Raw genomic sequence first — 21,950 nt, 5'->3', positions numbered from 1 at the left:
CTAAGCTTTTCAGCGAAGCCTTGGGTGGGCTAACGGGAAGTTCGACAGTCTTGATTTCCAACACTCTGACTTTAACACCACAAGGATGTTCCATCTGGGGATACTCCGTTCACATCGTGAGGGAAAGAAAATAAAAATGTGTTCCATTAAAGAAGCAATGAGCAACCATCCCTTTCCCCTAGAAACACAAGGTAAGGTAAGAGAATGGAAAATACTAGATTTCCCTTATATCGAGTGCCTAACCAAAGAGTCTTCTCAGAATACATGATGTAAAACAGAACCAGGTCCCATAGAAGAATTTTACACACGCTATTCCCATAGTTTTCTGTCTCAAAATGCCTAGCTAGTTTATTAAAAAATAAATCATCCACAAGCATCTCTGCTTTGGCTTGAAGTAGTCACACAATTGAGAAGCAGCTCACGAGTGATCAAGGCGCCCCAGTGTTGCCCCAACAAACCAGCTGCGAACCGACTGCCTGAATCCCAATATCACCTACACGGCGGAATCAGAGAGACCAGGAAAGAGCTCAGATCTCTCAGAACTAGGCAGTGTTGTCTTCATGTCTCACACAAGTTTTCCTTATTATTAATTATTATTAATAACATTATTATTAACCCATTATTTTAAAAAGATTCTGAGCAGTGAGGACAACAACAAAACCTTTCCCTGACTACATGGTGATTCGCGAGGCAGGCTCGGCAAGGCCATTCCCTCCCTCCTATGGGACGGGGTGGTCACACTGGCCATGTGGACCTGGAAGTTTTCATTCACTATTTTGGACACGCTAGTGGCCGGGGCAGGAGACCGATTCAGATAACTGAAATGAAGTTAACGTTAATAAACTGGGTCTTGAGAAAGAAATGTTCTTATTTTGCAAAGTAAGCCCAGCTTCCCTCTCTGTGCTACCCCCTACCAACCCTGTTGTTGTTGTTATTATTATTATTATTTTGTTTTTGAGAGAGAGAGAGAGCAAGCAGGGAGGGGCAGAGAGAGAGGGAGAAAATCTTAAGCAGGCTCCATACCCAACACAGGGCTCGATCTCACAACACTGAGATCATGACCTGAGCCAAAATCAAGAGTCAGATGCTTAACTGACGAGCCACCCAGATGCCCCAACCCTGTTCTGATACGTACCAAAGGCTGCCAATTCTGGCTCCTTTTTCCACTTTCCCAGGGAGGCTGGCGGGTTTGGCCAGATCACTGTGGTGTGCAAAAGCAGGTCCCCCATGCTTAGGTCTGCAACCTGAAAAACAGGGACAGGGCAAACCTTACCGGGTGCTGCAGAAACAGACCGATTTTCACGTTTTCAAATCTGGCAGGCTGATGTCAATCTTACTTCATGAAAACATTGTCCTTAAAAACATCTGATCACTATCTTTTCTCCTTTATCCCACATTTGTCTACAAGAATTTCAAGAATAAAATGGCAAAGAGGTAGAGAAACCGGGTCCGCCCCCAAATTCACACACAGTAAATCTGCCAAAACTCGTCTCCGAATTCGGCATCGGTCTGTGTTCAAACGGAGAGAGTTTCCGAAGAAGAAGCGAGCAGCCGTCCATCACTGAGATCTGCCCCAGAAAACCAGGCCTTTCCGCCTGGGAGTTTAAATCCCCTCGGAGCCACAGTTTTTTCCAGGAAGCAGTGGAATCGATTATTTTTTTCTTCTTCCAGCTCTGTCTAAAGATTTTGTTTCACTTTTGAGGAGGGAGAGAGAAGCCAACTGAGGAGTGTGTGCAGCCTGTGCTCTGGGATCCGCAGAAACCGTAAGGTCCGGTGGCCAGCCTGTCCCGGTGAGTCCTTCTGGAAAGCCATCCAGACACGCCTGCACAGTAACCCAGTGCCTATGCCTCTCGACAGCCCCGTCTGTCTTTCTCTCCGGAGTCCAGGGCCCACGTCTCCTCCTTCTCCCTACTCAGCAGCCCACTTGCCGTTGGGGGGATCATCTGGTCTCTGACCTGCTCTCAGGGCAACCACATCAGAGAACAAGGCTCTGTAACCATCAGAGACCGTGGTCCACCCACTGGTAAATACGGTAAGTGATTGGTAGGCTCTGCAGTCGCAGGAATCAAGCTCAACACAGCATTTCAGATATTAAACTTTGATGTTGAGGTTCTAAAAGGCACAAGGATCTGGGTCGTTCTGCTGCATATGCCCTGATGGGGTTTCTAGATACAGCGGCGACCGAGCAGCCCTCCAACGAACCCAGGGCCACTTGGCAGTGCCCCTCCTGAGGCATTAAGCCAGACACCATCCGATGCTGGCCACGTGGCTCCAGCAGTACAAAGTGCACTGGTGTTGCCATCCTTGTCGTGACTGATGAGTCGTTAGGCTTTTAATTACTCTATTACTGACCTGTGTTATTAGCAGGATAGCCAAGGGTTAAAAAAAAAAATAAAAAAAAGTTCAGCCATTGTATTAGTTTGCCCGGACATAGAAAATAACCAGCCAACCAACCTTCCAGGACAGTATCAGCTAAGGAAACTGTAACATCTCTACCACCCGTGCCCCAAGCATCCACATGGGGTGCTTACTATACACAGAAGTCAGCTTCCCAGTACCACCATTCTGGGCCCCAGGCTTAGCGGTGAGTCTTTAAAAGTCATGAAAAGGTCACTAGAGCAGATGTTTATCCAAACTCTACTTCTTCCTTCCAACACAAATTCTGGGTCTGCTGTGTGATTTTTCGAGCACCTCCCACTCGACCAGGCAAATCCCTGATGACTCTGGGCTTGGTCACCGGGCCCTGGGCCATGCGCTTGGCTTAACAAGTTTCCACCAGCCCTCCTGAGTGAGCTCCCCCTTCCAGCTGTGGAAAGGGCATGCCTAAGCCTAGTTGTGTTCAATAGAACACACCTGTGTTTGTTGTAGGGCATGGGAAGATGTTGTTTGTTTCCTTCTAACAATGGACTGATCCCGTTCCAGCCCACATGGTTTCCCTCAAGTTTCCACATGCAAACGAAAGAAGGGGCCAGGGCCACCCTTCCCGCCAACAGTGCCTTCCCGTGGCCTTCCACAGACTGTTGAATCTTCTGCCCAAACCGAAGACTAAGTTCTGCTTAGGGGTCTGGGATGCCCTGCTATACCAGGTCTTTTGAACCCTTCTTTTTTGAGGCCTTTTCTCCTCCTACCTAAGCAAAAGGAATGATCTGTGCAATCCAGTCTAGCTCCCCAGGGTTTGCCACGGACTAGCAGGTTGAAGGCCTAGCTTCATCACACGGTGTTTCCTAACCCGCTTTGTTCTCTGCGAACGTATCTGCCTGCAGGGAAGTTGGCTGATGAGAGATCAGGTACCGCCATCCCTGGAATGTTACCGTTTCAACCGTTTCAACTGTTCCTATCTGTAACTGTTTACACACCATTCATATATCCATTCTAGGTTTTTACTGGATATTGCCATTAAAAGGGAACTACAATGATCAGGAATCACCTTTGTGAAAATCTGGACACGTGACCTGCCTACCTCCAGGTTTCCATGATTGTTCCAACTTACGCTGCAAGCAGTGTGACAGAACTGTAACTGACCTGCGCACTAGTTCCCTGGAAGCCATTCTCCCCGGGGTTTTGTGTTTGTGAAATCAAGACGTTCTATCCTTTCCGGCTGCAAGACCATTCTCAAAGAGGGACTGCGTGGAAACTAAGTCCTTCTGCCTGAGAGATCAATCGTCTTTGGCTGTGATGCCTCTGCCCCGCCCCCCTTGGGGACCTATTTCTTCCTTATTCTTCTTACGGTGTGAAAACACAATCTCCTGTTGCCGTGTTCCGCATCTTTTTCCAAGCCTCGATCTTTCTGGGCTCTGGTCGTCAGAATACTGAGATAGGATTTTCCTTTTAACACTGGTAGGCAGTCAAAAGTCCCTCCTTCCAATTTTTGCACATTTCTTTTTACAAAATTTCAGCTCACAGGAGGCTAGTTTGTATAGCACTTGGTCTCTTTGTTCCTTGCTGGAAAGATTTCTCGCTTGACGGTCAGAATTTCATTTCAGAGAATGGGCAGTTTCACCAAAGCCGTGTCCCTTTTACAGTTCCTGACTTTTGAACCATATTCATCTTTTTTTCTCAATGCTTTGCAATCCACCGTGCACATCATCTTCTAGTCTTTAGCATAATGGCCCTTTGCTCCCAAGGTCATTCAAATCCAGAAACGAGTTTGGCAGATAATGAATAGTATAATGAAATAAAATGAAAATGTTCATTTCCAAGACTCAACAAAATTCACTTCTATCAAAAGGAAAAAAACTAAAATACAGGAGGGAGAAGTGTTAGGACAAAAAATGTTTGCAGGATGACTCACCGTAGTCAATAAATGAAGCCAAGAGAATTACCCAACGATCGGAATTAATCATTGTTCAGCCACACAATGAACTATTACACAATAATTTAAGTGATTCTTTTGAATAAAATAACATAAAAAAACAAGGTATACTATAACTTTCAAGCATATGTGGATATATAACTTTTTAATCAAAATAAACACCCAAACATGAAGAGTGGTTAAGTTCTTTGTTTTGAGATGGAGAATGGTCTTTTTTTTTTGCTTCTTGCCTGTTTCTGTTGTTTTGCCCTTTCAGAAGCATCCCATGTTCTTCTTCTCACAGAAGTTTTATAAAATGAGAACTCCATACGGAGCTCTCCAGCCACCTTTCCAGAGGCGTAGCGCCCACCTTTCCCGCCCTCCTTGGCTGATGAAAGCATCTGTCAGGTAGACTGAGAGCAGACTTTGTGTTCTGCCTGCCACAGCAGCAGAAAAAAATAAATCGTGCGTCCGCAGAGAATGACGCGTCCTCTGGAGGACACCCTCCCAGGCCTGAAGGCCCAGCCCTCCACACGGCATCTGGGCACCTCCAGAAACTCTCTACAAGGTGCAGACGGCGGATGTCCGGTCAGGCACCGACCTGACCGACTTCCTCCCACTGGGGAGAAACCAGCGTGCCTCCGTTCACAAACCCTCGCCATATTTCTTCCCTTCATAAACATACCTGTGCGGTTCCCACCTTTCCAACAAACCCTTAGGACATCTGCCTGGCTCCCTCCAGAGAGGGAGTAAAATAAATTTCTTAATATGTGTTCGATCTTATGTCTAGAGGAGATGCCAAGATTTTAGCTGTCTCTGAAAACTATCTTGGAGCAGTCTGAAAACTTGTTTTGCTTCCCTGAGGACATAAAAATGAGCCTGGATGGGAACCCTGTATACCTTGAAGACGAGGCCATTCTTCTCTCAGCTGGACTAAACAATCAAGCATCCCCCACTCCCTCGCCTTTAACTCTCCCCCTTTACCCCAGCAGGAGTGTTTTCTGCTTGGTCTCCGCCTGGCTTTTCTCCTTTAGTTTTTCTTTAAAGGCAGAAAGCAAAACCCGAGGAGCATACTCCAGTTGAATGTCCAGAGGCAGTGAGGAATGTTACCAGGTACTATGCCTTGCCCTCGGAGTCATCTCAGTATTAGCAGAACTTTTATTTGCTCAGGTCACGATCCCAGGGTCCTGGGACGTCTTCTCATTGACTCGGGCACTACTCAGGGTTGGCTCTAAGTTTTTCTCAAGTGTATCGTTCCTGTCACTGTTTCTTCTAAGTAGGTTTTTAGGTAAGACTTGAAAAGAAAAAAAAAGATTTCTGGAAGTTATTGGAAACGGTCACTCATTCAGCAAATATTGACTGAGCACCTACTATATGCCAAGCCTTGTTCTAATTTCCAGGGATGTAGCTTTGACCTTTTCCGGTGCTTGTAGAAGCGGCCCCAGCTATGTCTGGAAGTTCAAGCTCACACTGAACAGAACCAGAGGTCCCGAGGGGGAAGCGGTGAGACGCAGAAACACAGTTCCTCTATCAGGAAATAATTCAGCTCAGGAAAAAAATCCACCTGCAGCCTTGAATAAACGACAAAAGTTCCACCAACAGAAACCATAGCTTCATAACCATTTTACTTACAAATAACACCTTCAAAAAAAAAAAAAACAAACAAAAAAACCAACAACAGTGAAACCAACCCAGCTTTGCTGCTGGGAGTCCTGAGAAGCAGGTGTCCTTACCTCTTTCTTCTCACCAGTCTGCTCTGCAATGAGCTGGTCGAACACAGCCCCAAATTCCTCATGAATTTTCTGCATTTCATTGATATGACTTGCAACCTTGTTCATGGTCTTGATGGCCACTGGAAGAAAACGGGCAGGAAACGGAAAGGCTAGATCTCGAGGCTCCTCGCTGGAGACGCGCGCGAGGGGGGCGGAGCTCGGGGCCCGGGGCTCACCGTCCAGATGGTAGTGCTCCTCGCTCTCCGCGTCCGTCAGGGCGAAGAGCTCCTTCAGCAGAAGTGGGTACTTGAGGATCCTCTGGATGGGCTTGATGAGGTAAGACTCGAGGGTGGCCGAGTGCTGCTGTTTCGGGTTCTGGGCGTCTAAGAACGCCTTGAAAGCCGGGTCCGTCTTGGCTGGAAGAGAGAAACACAGGCTGTCGGGGCGGAACCCCGAAATGCCCCCCTCCTCCCTCTACCCCTCACTTATTCTGGGGGCACCTTCCCCAGAACTGAGTGGAGAGTGGGCTGCGGGGAGACGGAAGGTGGGGGCCTCAGGGAGACGACTGGAAGAGCCTTATTTATTTGGGGGCAATACAGGGTTTGAGTAAAGGGATCACAGGGTTTGTGAATCCTACACACTGCGGGTTTTCAGGGGCTGCTGTTAAGCCTCCTTGGACTAAGAGCGACTTTGTATTCTGATATTTTGACATCAGGGGCCTTACAGACTCTGGGACTAAGAACCCTCCTCCTAGGGCTTCCAGTTCCTAGAGGTGGTAAAGGACTGGCCTGGGAGCACACCTTTCAGATGCAAACCAAGCGATCTGGAGCCCCACCCCCTGACCTCTTCTAGTGGGCTCTCTCACTCTGGGCCACTGGGCCCTGCCCTACTCAGGCCCGGTACCAAACCACCTGGACCAGCCCCGATATCCCAGAGTCCACTGAAATGACCCAATCCTAAATCCACCCACTGTGCCTTGCTCCTGCCTTCTCCCAACAACCGCAGTAAAGTCGCCCACGTCTTCCCCCGGCTCCTTCTGCTTCCTAACTGGCCCTGGCACTTTCCCATGGGGCCCCATGGGGCACGTCATGCCCCTTCCTCGTGGGAGCTGCAAGGAACAAACTATCTTTTCAATGGCCATTGTCTTCGGATCCGTTGGTTTCCCGTATCTGAAAGCCTGCATTTTTTAAAACACTCTTTACCCTGGTTTTCTCTGTCTCTTTCAAGCCTTTCATTGTTGGCAGGGCCTTTTTTTTTTTTTTTTTTTTTTTTTTTTTTGGAAAAAAGACAGGAGGGGGAAAAAGAAAAAAGAAAGCACAAACCAGAAGCAGCATGCTCGGGGGCTCTGGGAAGTGGGGCAGGGTTGGCCCTCCTACAGTGAACGCCTTTTCAGATCTGTTCTATGTTAATTCAGGGCTACCCACTCTTAGCATCTGCAGGGCGGGCCCTCCTGCCCAGGACTGCGGAGTTCTCTCCCAGGGAAATGTACACCTGACCTCATAAAACTCCGGGAGCCCTTCCCTCACCAGCCCGGTTTTTCTGTGGGTCCCAGCTGGGCTGAAAAGCAGCCCTGGGGAGTTGTGGGTCCCTAGAGAAGCAGAGAGGTGGCCACCAGTGGGGACTTAGGAAGACAAAGCTAATTAATGCTTTCCAGGTGCAAGAAATGGTGGACGGAAAAGGGACTAAGTACCAGAAAGGGGGGGGCATGGTTTAAGGCCAACGTGTCCAAGTGACCCAACAGCAGGCCTACGTACGTGTTTTCAAAAGCTTCTGATAAAAATGTATTTCCATCTCCGGGGACAAGCAGTGTGAGCCAAGACCAGAAGACGGGGTCAAAGGACATCGTGAATTGTAAAATGATTATCCTATCTTTAAAACAGCCATCACGGGAAGGCGGCTTCATAAAGACCACCGTCTTTTCATCCTCGTTAAGCACCATTCAGAGGAACCAGCCTCCTGGGGTTCAGCCACCATTTCTCTTCCTTTCAAAGAAGAAATGTGTGAAGAGAAAAGGACACTGGGAATGAATGGCCTACGTGTCAGGGAAATGAGGCCCAGCCCTGAGCCGACGCACAGGGACGCCGTAGCTTCTGTGGGACGGCCCGGTGTGCGTCCACATCTGCCAGGGGCGCAGGAATCCATCCACAGTCCACATGCCCAGAAATACGGCCATGAGCACTGAAGCCATCAACCACATGTCACGCCAGAACTAAAGAGGGCACGGTTCTCAGCCCCTGGTGAGCTAATGGAGTGTCCCTCCGATCCAGCCTCGCTGTGAGCCCATTAAGAGTCAGAGTCGGGTACTTTCTGTTCTCAAAGCGTTCTCATCACCCTCTTGGCACATCTGGCCATTAGAAAAATGTAGGTCATGCCTCGTGTTTTATGGAATCATTCGGAAAGACACGATAATGTTTTTCAGGTGCAAAAAACTCTCCATGTTATTGAATTAAGAAAAACCTATAGGGGAAGCCTTTAATCTACTGAGTGATTAAAAAGAACACAAATTGCTCTAAGGACTGTCACGCATATATAATTTTACAGCAGAGCAAAGTGCCCTGAAGTTGTTACATTAATGATCTCCTACCCATTGGCGTCCAGTTGAAGTTTAAAAAGAAACGTGTGCACAGAGCGACAGGACCAATACGGCGCATGTGAAGACGCTGTCTGGGCCAGAGAACAGGACAAGGAGACTCCCAGGCGCCCTTTGGATTTCTGGGCTGGAGGAGATTCTGTTGCATGAACTGACTCTGCCATGAAGTATCATTATCGGGGGCAGGCTCTTCTGTTATCCAGTCCTGCATTGTACTAATATTTCCTTAATAGGTTTTAAAATAAGTCAAGCTCATTCTCTCTGGCAGGAAAGCATAACATGTATCAATTATTTGCGTACTCAGGGACAGGATCAGGAGCTGTGCGTGTGATGGCCAGAGGGAAGTGTTAAGACCGAGCAGGCTGGCTCAGTGTGTTAAGCTGCTGCCTTCGGCTCAGGTCATGATCCCAGGGTCCTGGGATCAAGTTCGGAATCGGGTTCTCTGCTTACTGGGGAGCCTACTTCTCCCTCTCTCCCTCTCTCTCTGCCTGCCTCTCTGCCTACTTGTGATCTCTGTCTGTCAAATAAATAAATAAAATCTTTAAAACAAAAACAAAATCAAGACCAAGCAGGCTGATTTCCAGAGAGTCTCTGCAAACCAACTTTCTACTAGTTAGACTGTTTCCCAGAGAAACTGGCTGGATTTTTTGTTTATTTGTTTTTTAATCCATTTACCTATCACCAACATCATATGTGAACTAGGGAAGCAAAACAGCTTCCTGGAGGCTCTCAGAATGATCCATCATCTCTCCAGAACACTGAGGGAAAGGACCCTGCCAATTTAAAACCCTATTCTGTTCTAGGCAAAACAGAACTGCAAGTCGAGGGCGGGGGTTAATATCACACAGCTAGCAACAAAAGTAGGTGACGGAAAGGGGCACCTGGGGGGCTCAGTCGGTTAAGCAGCTGCCTTCAGCTCAGGTCGTGATCCCAGCGTCCTAGGATCGGCCCATGTGGTCCCCCTGTTTAGAGGGAGCCTGCTTCTCCCTCTCCCACTCCCCCTGCTTGAGCTCTCTCTCGGTCTATCAAATAAAATCTTAAAAAAAAAAAAAAAAGTTGCGGGAAAGATGGAATGCCACCAAAATATATATGAAGTGTGCAATGTTATAAGGAAATGAGCGAAAATTAGGAATCAAGCAGGGAATTTCTAAAGCCCACCCACCCCTGTTTTTGCATAATTGCAACATAATGACCCCTTAATTCTGGCCCCAGATAGCTTAGTCAAAACTTGCATTACAAGAAAACTGACAAGGGGTGCCGGGGTGGCTCTTCCACTCAGGTCACAACCCAGGGAGCCTGGGATGGAGTCCTGCACTGGGCTCCCTGCTCAGGGGGGAATCTGTTTCTCCCTCTCCCTCTGCTCCTCTTTCAAATCTTTTAAAAATTAATTAGTTAATTAATTAATTATTGACAAGACGGCTAGTTCAAGATGTCAGGGTGCGTGTCTGGCCCAGTCAGTAGAGTGTACAACTCCCTATCTCAGAGGTTGTGAGTCCGAACCCCGTGATGGGCACAGAGTTTACTTTAAAAAAAAAAAAAAAAAAAGACAGTCGTGCATGTCACTTCTCAGTACCCTTATTTGAGGAACTATCTGGCATGACTCCTGGATCTCTGTCCAAACGCCCCTGGCGCTGCCAGCCATAGCGATGTGAATTACACCAGATACACCCACCCGCCACCCAGTCCTCACCCGCCACCCAGTCCTCACCCGCCTACCTTTCACCAGCACCTTGGGGACCTTCGTGTGGCTGGCGCAGAAGGCACTATAGAGCTTGAAGCGGTCAGCGTAATACAGAAAGGATCCCCCCAGAGAGAACAGCACTTTCTGGATTTAACGAGAAAAACCGCAGTTAGTTCACGTTCATCCTCATCTGGAAATATCAGCAGGACACGGGGGGCTCACGTGTGCCTGACCCTCCCCACAGATCAGCACCATTCACACCTGTCACAGACTCACTCTGCTCACCGATGGCCTGAAACTGCCTGCGGGAAAGGCTGAGGGCTGACGTGTTCGCGCTCGGTGCCGGAGCTGGCCTTCGCGCTAATTACGCTGGAGATGTCACTGCTTTTCCAGCCTTGGGTCTTTAAATGCCCCAGCTGGGATGTATGAATGTTAATGAGAAAATATCGATGGCATTTTGGAAAAAGGCAGAACGCTCCTGCAATCTCTCATTAGCTCCTGCTGGGAGGTCGAAGTGACACACCAAGTAGAGACAGGAAATGCATACACCCCAAAATTAGAAGACACACATCCCCGGTCACTAACTCTGCTGTCTCCAACACCGCTCCATATCCTAGCATGGAGTAGGTGAGATTGGGAGAAACACGCCTGACTCTGGGAGTGAGTCAGGTTATCCCAGCCCACACCTCTGCCTCAAAAGGATCTATTAGAATTTAATGTGCCTTGGGACACCTGAGCTGACTCTTGATTTTGGCTCAGGTCATGATCTCAGGCTCCTGGGATCCTGCCCCCCGTCAGGCTCCCAGCTCAGTGCAAAGTTGGCCTGAGATTCTCTCTTTCCCTCTCCCTCTGCTCCTGTCTGCACTTGCTCTCTCTCAAAAAAAAACAAAAAACAAAAAAAACCCTCAGAATTTAAAACAATTTAAAAACATAAAAAACCTAGAATTTAACATGCCTAAGGATGCTCTGTATCCTACACATTTATATATATATATATATATATATATATATATACACATATACCCAAATATATATATACTAGTCTCAGAAAAATATCCTTTATGTTTCACACTGATCTAGTCTTGTTCAGAGAGAGAGAGAGCACATGACTGATTAGAATTAAAAGTGAAATTCCAAGAAAAAAGTTTTGGATTTCAATGTGCAATTTTTCTAACACACGATGCACAGAATTCTGATAGACCGTCTACCGAAACAAAAAGTTTCTTTGGAACCACCCAGAATGGGTAACGAGAGACCTACACGTTCTACATCTCCTCCTCTCCCTTTCAAGCCTCACCCCCTCCCAACCTCACCACCCTGGCTGAGAGGGTCCCAGCAGGGACAGTGTGACTCTGCCGGGGGCACTGATGCCTCGAGACACACTCGATAATTCAACAAGAAAAGATGAAGAAAAAGCTCTAACTTTAATGCCTCACATTAACTGTATTAGGCCATTTGTTTAACTTCCTACTTAGCTAGGGCTTAACCATACAGGCAGCCAACAGATAAACATAATTAAGGTATTCATTTATTCTTCTGGCCTTAAAAAATGCTCTCAGGACACAAAGTGTGCACAGGTATGAGGGGTTTATCCACAAAGACTGTATTTCCAGAGAATGTCACAGACACTCTCCCTGGCTGATGGACAATGCAAATCTCCAAGGGGATATTTTATCAAAACTTGACCCTCAGAACTAATTCTTTTTTTCTAATACTGCCTTAGGACTAATGTTCTAAGCAACACAGTTTGAATATTTTTTTAAAAATATTTTTATTTATTTGTTAGAGAGAGGGAGAGAGACAGAGACAGGCAGAGGGAGAAGGAGACTCCCCACTGAGCAGGGAGCCTGGTGCGGGGCTCAATCCCAGGGCCCTGGGAACATGACCTGAGCCGCAGGCAGATGCTTAACTGACTGAGCCACCCAGACATCCCACAGTTTGAATATTTTAATGACTTTTTATATTTTTGGCCAAATATACAATCAGGATTTAAACTAAGTAGGATGACGCAAACAGCAGGCATAGTTTTCAGAGGAGACGCAGACAATTCCAGAAGCCAACTCAGATGTGCTAGAAATAAGCCCCTGGGCCATGACGATACTTGTCTTGCCTTACAGACAGAAGGGAAACTGTCAGGTGTAGCCATAAACCAGGACAGTGAAGGTCAGCGAGAAGAGTCCTACTCGAGTGGAATTTAGAACTGCGACCCTTTAGAAAGAGCTCACCACGAGAATCCAGGTACCAGTCTCTCCCCGAACAACCCTGCTCATAATGCAGCCATGTCCACATCAAGTTCTGTCTCCCTAACTCTCCTTAAGGGATTAACCAGAACTAAACCCAAACCACCAGCCCCACAGCAGGAGACTGCTAAGTGAATATATTCAATGTTAGAGGTCTCAGAGTACAACCAAGTGTCACAGGACGTCTGGGTGGCTCAGCTGATGATCTCAATGTCCTGGGTTCGAGCCCCACATTGGGCTCCCTGCTCAGTGGGGAGCCTGCTTCTCCCCCTCCCTCTGCCTCTCCTCCTGCTCATCCTCTTTCTCAAATAAATAAAATCGTCAAACAAACAAACGTTTCAAGGAATGCCTGGAATGTATCCATTTTTATTACGACCCTCGCTAAGCAACTTTCTAATTAACTAACAAATTACCGACCCTTGTCACAATTTGTAACTGTCCTAATGAATGTACTCATTTAGAAAACATATATGATCATTATAAGCAGAAACCAGCCAACCAAACTGTATTCAAATGGAACGATTAACACCTTTAATATGAAGAGGGGAGAAAAGGCACTCATCCAAGTAGCACTTAAGCACACAGGAAATGAACTGGATGCAGTAATTAGGATTAAAGGGGTATTATGAGGGGCGCCTGGGTGGCTCAGTGGGTTAAAGCCTCTGCCTTCGGCTCAGGTCATGATTCCAGGGTCCTGGGATTGAGCCCTGCATTGGGATCTCTGCTCCGTGGGGAGCCTGCTCCCTCCTCTCTCTCTCTGTTCCTGCCTCTCTGCCTACTTGTGATCTCTGTCTGTCAAATAAATAAATAAAATCTTAAAAAAAAGGGGGGGTATTATTCCCACAACTAAACTCTTCAACAGTTCGAGGAAAAAATTATATTACATACACACACACACACACACATATACTTGCACACCAAAGACAGGAAAATAAAGAAATAAACGTGGCCCAATATTCATGTTTGGGAAATCTGGGTGAAGGATATCCAGAAATTCTTCGGACTATTCTTGCAACCTTTCCCTAAGTCTCAAATTATCTCCAAATAAAAATATCTAAGTGTATATATATTCTTATGCTAAGTGTCTGCACGTGGGTGTGTGTACTGAACAGCTTCTTTGCAGAGAGGCTGTGACACACAAAAGCATACAGAGAGCAGCCTTCAGCTCAGTCCCTAAACGTGTGTGCTAACCGCACCCAGCCTGATTTTGGCAAGCTCTAGGAGAGGTCGAAGTCTATGACGTCTATGGGGGGGTCCCACATATATAGACAACTGAACCTGAGTCCGACACCACTGCAAAATTAATACAGTGGAAGAAGACAAAGGATAGTCATTTCGACAAAAAGCACAAGAAAAGTCAGACATCCATATGGAAAAAAGAGAACTCCGATTCCAACATCGCACCCTAACGAATTTAATTCACGACAGATCGCAGGCCGAAATGCACATGCCCAACCTACAAAGCTTATGGGAGGAAAAAAGGAGGAACTCCTTAGGACCCAGGTTCAGGCAAAAGTTTCACAGACATGGCGCCCAAAGTATGACTCAAAAAAGAAAAAGTCGAAAAACTGGACTTCATCGAAATCTGAAGTTTCCGATCTTTGAGTGACACAGTACGACACGATAATTCCAAATCCTGGTTCTGGTAAAGGAGTTATATTCAGAACACAGAAAGAATTCGCAAGACTCATAGTAAGAAAACAGCCAACCAACAGTCGACGGGCAAATGATCTGAACAGACGCTTCACCAAAGAGGGTGTATTAAAGGCTAATTAGCACATTAGAAGATGCTCGTCATTGTGTCCTAATAGAAATCAAAATGAAAGCTACGATGAGGTGCCCTATATTCCCAGTGGAATGACTAAAATTATAAAAAGGGACCATGACCTCAGGAGGGTGAGACAGAACTGTTGGTGGGAATGCGCACTGGTATAATCACGTGATCCAACTGCCACCCTCCTACATACGTGGCCAAAGGAAAACAGATATCCATTAGCATTTATACACAAATCTGCGTAGCAGCTTTACTTGTAACTGCCCCAAAATGAAAACAACCCAAATGCCCAGGAAAGGTGAAAGGGCCATAAAGCATACTCCCTCTCTCGGTGGGATACCACGGAGCCACATATGCAGCCACATGGATGGAACATGGCCCGACTCCATCAAGTAAAGGATGCCACGTTAAAAAAAAAGAGCATACGTTGCCCGACTGCACTTGCAGAGAATTCCAGAATGCAAACTACTCTAATCTGTGGTAACAAAGAGCTCCTGACATCTGAATTAATCTGATTTTTTGTGTTTTGTTTTGTTTTTCTTTTAAACTATATGAGAAACCACCACCACTGTGTGTGGGTCGATGAGCTCTGTCGGTTGGAGGCGCACCACAGGAAGTATCTGTGATGAAGGAGAGCCAGCCAAGGAGGGGGAAGTAAGCTCTAAGCATCCTCACTGAGGTACCAGCCATAAATCCTCATTAGCGCTCTGAGGACACTGTGTGCTGAAGACTGTCTCCCTCCTGGATCATGATACGCATTTCCATTAGGCAAAGTTTTCCAGAACATGATAAATTAACTTGTTTACCGGGAAACCGAGGGTGCTAGTCTCATCTGCTAATAGCAAGAATTAAAGGGCCGCACGTCAACTGAACAAAAGGTCAAGGTTGGTCTACCTTCCAGAGCAGAAGCCAGCAGGGGCATCAGTTTCCCGTGAGTTCCAGTGTCACCTTAGCCAGACAAGGTTCCCATCTCAGAATTCCCTCAGGAACAGACCCCACCGGAGGTCCAATGAAGACCCAACACCATGAGCACAAGAACGTACCAGAGAGAGCCTCTGCCCCCCGCGATGTGTTCTCGGAGGTTCCACTTGACCTACAGAATAATCCTCCCATGACAGGAGGAGGCAGCCTGACATCCATTAGAGGACTTACCTTGAACTGATCGACTTTCTCAAGCTTTTCCAAATCGGGTACCAGTCTCACTCCATCTTCTAGAGTTTTCAGAAATTCTACTTGAAACTCCACCATTTCGGTTAGATTTCCAAAGAGCACATCAAGCTGGAAAATGAAGAAGAATTTAAGCCACCCCGTATTTCACTGGTGTTCAGAAACCTTATCTGCTTCTGATGTCGAAGTTTCTCTATCACTACATCGCAGTTAAGATCATGAGCCCCATGGTGGGGGGGGGGCAGGGCAGGGGGTGGTGATGCTCCTTACTCTCAGGGTACAAGCCAAGAGCGTCACTCGCAACCATCTGATCTAGTTATCACAACTGAGAGAATTCCCAGGGTTTTCAATCCTGCACGTGTTCCCCATTCCTTCCTCTTCACCAAGTCAGGCTGCAGCACGACACACAAAGTTAAGACAATTTCCACCATACCTCATCTTGGGTGAGGAAAGTTTCTTTTTGAAGAGGTTTTAGGTATCTCTCCATGAGACAGTTTAAGTCCTAGGGGTCGAAAGGATAGCTCATTAGCATCTCTAAAAGACTAGCAGGAAAATAAAGGATTAAAAAAAAACAGACTATGTCCCAAATGCTAGCATTACAGTCATTAGGTCATTCAGTTTCCTTAAAGCAGGAGTGAGCCAAGCTTTTCGGGAACATTTTCTGACTCTGCAGGTCACGTGGCCTCTGTCACAACTGTGTTATTCTGCTGCTGTAACAGGGAAACTGCTTCCTGTTACAGCACAGACAACACATAATGAATGTGTGGGGCTGTGTTCTAATAAAACTTTATTTGTCAAAACAGGCAGGACGCTGGATTTGGCCTCAGGGCCAGAATTTGCTCACCCCTGAGTTCAAGACCATTAAATCATTAAAAACAGATCACACTGTTGTGACCTATAAGTATATTACATAGTTTCAGGAATAGATAATTATTACAGTCCTAGGAATGTATTACAATGTATGCATTATAATGTATGTAGAAAGCATGCATTATTAGTTATATGTATCACATAGACATTACGAATTACACAGGAATAACTTACGTAGTTACAGGAATACAACTAAATACCTGAACACAAGGCAGAATTAAAGGAAAACAGCCTTCTGCCTAGACTCAACTTAGATACCGAAAATAATACCTTTAAATCTTTCAAAACCTAAATTCAATTGTAGTATTAGCTCAACAACAGATTTAGAAAGGTCAGAGGCTCACGGAATAGTCACCATCATCTCGCTTCCCGGTCGATCAATTACAAATGTCAAGGAATTGCTCTAAGAATTGATGTGCTTCCTTATGACGCGGGAGATCCGAAACGTTCAGAAGAAACGCCAGATTCCCCAGGAGCCCAAACACAGCGTAACCCACGCCCCTCCTTCAAAAGGACCCTGCGGGGAGGGAGGGTGGGCCGGCTAGACGTACTTTCACGTAGGTGCGCTCCGTCTCCAGGAGCTCACAGATCACCTTGCGCAGCTTGTCGGCGTCCGTGAGCTGCCTCATGGTGGCCAGCTGAGGCCCGGTGGCGTCCTGGGGAGATGGGCTGGGGTCAGAGGGGTTCATCTCATGCAGACTGCGGCAGAACGCGGCCACCTGTTCCGTGCTCTTCAGAGCACAGTTTAAAAGGCAAGGCAGACGAAGTTACCTCTCAGGAGAGAGACCCAGCTGACATCTGTTCCGCCTAAAGGGGTCCTTCCTGGTTAATGAGCCGCCACACGTGAATTCCATCGCGCCTTCCCCCAGAAGGTTCCACACATAGGAGAGCTCACTGAACGCTCAAAACACCCATCAGGACAATTGCTGACATAATCTGAGTGCTCACCACATGCCAGCCACTTGTCTGATGTATTTAATCCTCCCACACGGTAAGTAAGGGCTCTTAGCATTCCTGTGAAACAGCTGAGACAAAGGAGGCCCAGAGAGGTTAAGCAACTCATCTGAGATTGCACAGCTCTTGCAGAGTTCGAAAATGGCAGAGCTGGGATTTGAACCAGGCACTGTGGACCAAAGCCTGTATTCATAAATACCCTGCAAGAAGCTTACAATAAGGAGATGGAGATACCGAAAAATCAAACGCATTTCACCCCAGATACAAGGCTAATTATCACAGTCCCCACTTAAGTAAACTATACTTATTTTGCAATGGTGGAAAATGATTTTGGAAGCTAAGATTCTTTCTGGCTTTGTTAAAAACTGGCCCGAAGGCAACTTTCTAGATAACGGTAGAGCCTGATATATTTTAAGAAGAAAAAAAAAAAAAAAACCCGAAACCCAGTTTCTGTCTCTCCAGCTTCTCTAAGCAGAAAGATACCTCCTCTCTCTGGAAATAAAAGCTGTGGGGCCCTGAACAAGACTTCAGTCGGGGAGCTCAGCCTCCACCGAATCTCTGTCCAGGATGACTCAGGTAGAAGTTTCGGGTTCTAGGATTCTAAAATTGCCACTTTCCAGTTATGCAAAAGAGTTCTCCAAGGCAGGCTGCTGAAAACCCCGAGGAATTAGTCCTGGAGCCTGAGTCCTCGAGTCTGCATACAGCAAACACCTGGCGGACATCCCAGTGCACCATTTTATGGCCCAAAATCTAGTTGATTACTCTTTGCCCAAATGTACCACCCTACAGATGCTCGCTGGATAGTTCTCTGAAGGCAGGCTGCCTGCTCACCTCCTCTCCCTCACTTTCACCATCTAACCCATCCCCACGCACAGAGCATTCCCAGCAAACACGGCTGCGAAGAATTACTTCTTCCCCCACCCGCCTCCCCCGGGAAGAACAGGAGAACATCCTCCCCAAAACAGCAGTTGCTGCCCAGAGCCGAAAGTCAGGGCCGGCATTAGGCAGAGCAGAGGGGCTAAAACCAAGGGAAATCCGAGGGGGGCAATCCCTTAATCACAGAGGAAAAAGGCAGCGACGTTAACATGCCTTCCCCTCTGTGGCACATCTCAAAGGGAACAGAGCCTGGAACCAAGGCAGTACAAGGACTTGGGAAATCAGAACCTAACAAAGACGCATTCACAACAATGCCATGACAGCAAGGAGGAGAGCCAGGACCCAAATCCACATAACGGCTCTTTCTTTCTTTCTTTCTTTTCTTTTAAAGATTTTATTTATTTATTTGACAGAGATCACAAGGAGGGAGAGAGGCAGGCAGAGAGAGAGGGGGAAGCAGGCTCCCCACCAAGCAGAGAGCCCGATGCGGGACTCGATCCCAGGACCCTGGGACCATGACCCGAGCCGAAGGCAGAGGCTTAACCTTCTGAGCCACCCAGATGCCCCAATGGTTATTTCTTTGTCTTTTTTTTTTTTTTTAAAGATTTTATTTATTTATTTGACAGATAGAGACCACAAGCAGGCAGAGAGGCAGGCAGAGAGAGAGGAGGAAGCAGGCTCCCTGCCAAGCAGAGAGCCCGATGTGGGGCTTGATCCCAAGACCCTGGGACCATGACCTGAGCTGAAAGCAGAGGCTTTAACCCACTGAGCCACCCAGGTGCCCCTGTCTTTTTTTTTTAAGATTTATTTATTTATTGGGGGGAGGGGCAGAGGAAGACGGTGGGAGAGCCTCATGCAACATGGAATCTGATGCGGGGCTCAATCCCAGGACCCCGAGATCATGACCCGAGCTGAAACCAAGAGGCAGATGCTCAACCAACCATTCCGCCCAGGCGCGCCTGTTTCAGTTCTCTTACAAGGATCGCAGCTTCTGCGTTGCTAGCACTAACCGTAGTCTATGCACCAGAAGGTTTTAGTCACCTCTCAGGGGCACTGATCACTGTTGTCCATGGAGTCAGCGTTCCAGACGTTGTACATCCCCACACAGAATTCTCCCTTTGGTGGCTAACAAAAACACCCACCAAAATGGGCTGAATTGTATGATACATGAATTCTATCTCAATAAGGCTGCTAAAAAAGAATTTCATCGAAGCTTGTTGCTGTAGAAATCAACCAGTTGTACTTAGTTATGTTAGTATTCTACTAGCTTGTCACTCTTAAACATACGGTGACACGTGGCTCTGTCTTACAAATTCCACAGGCACGGAAGACCTGTGACCCGTAACAAAAATGCTCACACATCTTTTAAATGATCCAGTGATAACTACAATAGGTCACTGCATTATAACATAGACAGGATGATGGTTGGGGTGGGGGGTCACCCTCCCCAGAACGAAAATCCCACGGACAGCCGATGAGAATGACTGACAACTGACAGCCCTGGCCCCCAGCTTTGTCCAGCTGTCCTTTATGGCTTCAATGCCACATCCTGAGAAGGAACCTAACACAACAAACATCTAACTGGCACCTTCAGTTACACAATACTTTTCTCGTCATCTGTATACGCAGATGAACATCAAAGCTGCTCCTCGTGATAAATAAATCCGCCACATCATTCCCATTGGAGACACGATATGCCTTTTTACGGTATTATCATTTCGACAAGTTGTCTTGGGAAATCTAATGCCTTCACGCCGTACACAAAGGATCCCCCATACTTTCAGGATGGGCCAAAGTTACAATCTGAAGACTCACGCACACAGCAAAGGCAGGAAATTCCAGAAGATGCTTCTCTTTGCGCTCCTAATTCTCATCACCCTGACCTGCTGTCATCCTCACCTGTATCTGTGTTTAACAGTGGAAAGTATGGGATGGATGTTCTAGGTTTTCATTCCCTCTTGTCTCACCATTAGTGCTCTGAGGTTTCCAAGTGTAAGAGTGTGAGTAGAGTTTCTGACTTTGTGTGAAGTTCACCACTTCCAAGGCCCGGCGTCCTTATGTTCATTAAGCAGCCCAAGGGGACAGCTAGAGGTCAGTGGGATGTGGGCTAGGGCTTTCGTGCTCTAAACCTAAACCACGTCCTACCCAACCTCATTCGCAAACACCCAGCCTGCTCATCGTTCTCCCTCTCTGAGCCAAGTTCTGGAGTGTAGGAAAAGCAACCTATAACTGAGCATCCCAGGGACAACCCCAAATTCCCTGAAACCCTCTTTTTAGAGTTCAAAGCCTTAGCCAACCGTTCCTTATTAGACACATCCTAAAGTCAGGATAAAGTTAGCCAGGGGCTCTCTTACATGGAGATGAGGCAAAGCAGTCTCAACACGGGCAACCCTGTTCCCCAAGGTATTAAACTCTCCAAGGAACACACACGGAATCTTAGCAGGGACATAATCTCCTCATTCTCAATCACACGTCATTTAAATAAAGAATAAAAGAATTCTAAGCTATAATGCATACTGTCACAGCATGTTTTGCAAGGCTCTTAATGAAATTTTTACTTGGAAACCATTACAATGATGTCATCAGGTTTGAGAATTCTGCCTTACTAAACTATTACCCCAAAAAACATCCCTGGAAGGAACTATGAGGTGCAGGAAGGAAGTATGAAGGAAGTAGGAAATGCAGGGTTGCTTCTAGAATAGCACCAATGCAGAGATTTTACCTGTGGTGGCCCCACCTTGTAAGTCCCAACTGGCCCTATATACTGTGGCCAGACTTTTTTGCATCAAGACCCGCGGAGACCTTCTCTGGGTAGCCTGGCATAGGAGGGGCGCAGGGCTCTCCCCCCCAACTCGGTGGCAAAGCCTTCTGGCTGTCCTCTTTATTCTCCACTGAGCTCTGCAGCCTGAGATGCCTAGAAAGGTGGCTGCCGTGGGAGGTTCTCCACACACTCCTCAAAGCCAAGTTTCCTGGAACTGGGGCAGACCGCGAAATGCTGCTGAGAAAGAGGAGACGGTCCAGGCTTCTGTCATGGGAGAAGTGCAAACCTCTCACCACGGGAGGACAGCCATCGGTCACCCTGGAAACAGAAAAGCACTTTCGGGTCCTCGAGGGCTGCCACTTTAAAACCATTCGAGGTAGTGGGGCCCTTCCACGGTCAGGCCTAAGAATGATCCCACCGACGCGCAGAGAAGAGTACACGATTACAGGAGGAAATGGGCCACTTTACTGAGGCCAGCGTGAAGCTCCGTGTTTATAATATTGCTTTCTTCCTGTGGAAGATGAAAAGAAAGTACAAAAGGGGGGGGAGCCTTTAAGGACACACTATTGACTCAAGCTACCCAGCTGTTTAAAGGTTTCCTGTTATGCAACCACTAAAGGCAATTTCTATCCCGAGATGAGTTCAGAGTTCTAAAACTGTCCTTTAAGTCTGACCGATTTAACACATCCCACAGATTTAAAAAGGGGCCAGAGTGGCCTCAATTCTTAAAACCTCTACTTAAGCTTTGTGGGAGCCAAACACCAAAGTCATGTTTTCTATTAATTTCAGAGACCACTGCCTACATTTTCCAACCCCTTCTCTGGTCTCCTTTGGAACAGACGCTGAAGAAGAAGCATCTGAGAAGGACGAAGCCTTAGTTGGGTGCATCAGGTGTACTCACTGCCAAATTCCAAGCTTCATTATGATACAAAATCGAATGGTAGACAGACTCCAATATTCATACTGAACCACTAAAAAGTTTCTTTGGGTTTGGTTGAATTATTCCTTGTCATTAACCCACCAGATTTTCTGAC

The 21,950-nt window shown here is 46.9% G+C and overlaps 1 protein-coding gene across 12 annotated transcripts in view; it reads right to left on the bottom strand.

Annotated features, from left to right (window-relative positions):
• TIAM1 (TIAM Rac1 associated GEF 1) overlaps window positions 1–21,950 on the bottom strand; it is a 381,203-nt gene that overhangs the window by 14,593 nt on the left and 344,660 nt on the right. For 9 of the 12 annotated variants that reach the window (XR_006608160.1, XM_045085165.1, XM_045085166.1 and 6 more), the window contains 7 exons: window positions 16,877–17,056; window positions 15,889–15,957; window positions 15,441–15,566; window positions 10,310–10,418; window positions 6,240–6,419; window positions 6,025–6,143; window positions 1,136–1,244 (listed from right to left, as the gene is read on the bottom strand). Coding sequence is in view for 11 of the 12 variants with exons in the window: in XM_045085165.1 (XP_044941100.1) it covers window positions 1,136–1,244; window positions 6,025–6,143; window positions 6,240–6,419; window positions 10,310–10,418; window positions 15,441–15,566; window positions 15,889–15,957; window positions 16,877–17,056 (892 nt within the window). In the remaining variant the exon portion in view is untranslated. The remainder of the gene's footprint in view (window positions 1–1,135; window positions 1,245–6,024; window positions 6,144–6,239; window positions 6,420–10,309; window positions 10,419–15,440; window positions 15,567–15,888; window positions 15,958–16,876; window positions 17,057–21,950) is intronic. The other 3 variants (XM_045085162.1, XM_045085164.1, XM_045085168.1) reach the window with 1 other exon arrangement.

The sequence above is a fragment of the Mustela putorius genome, unplaced genomic scaffold (assembly GCF_011764305.1).
Source record: "Mustela putorius furo isolate JIRA1106 unplaced genomic scaffold, ASM1176430v1.1 tig00000832_pilon_pilon_pilon, whole genome shotgun sequence".
Taxonomy (NCBI): domain Eukaryota; kingdom Metazoa; phylum Chordata; class Mammalia; order Carnivora; family Mustelidae; genus Mustela; species Mustela putorius.
This window is presented reverse-complemented; position numbering and strand designations above follow the sequence as displayed.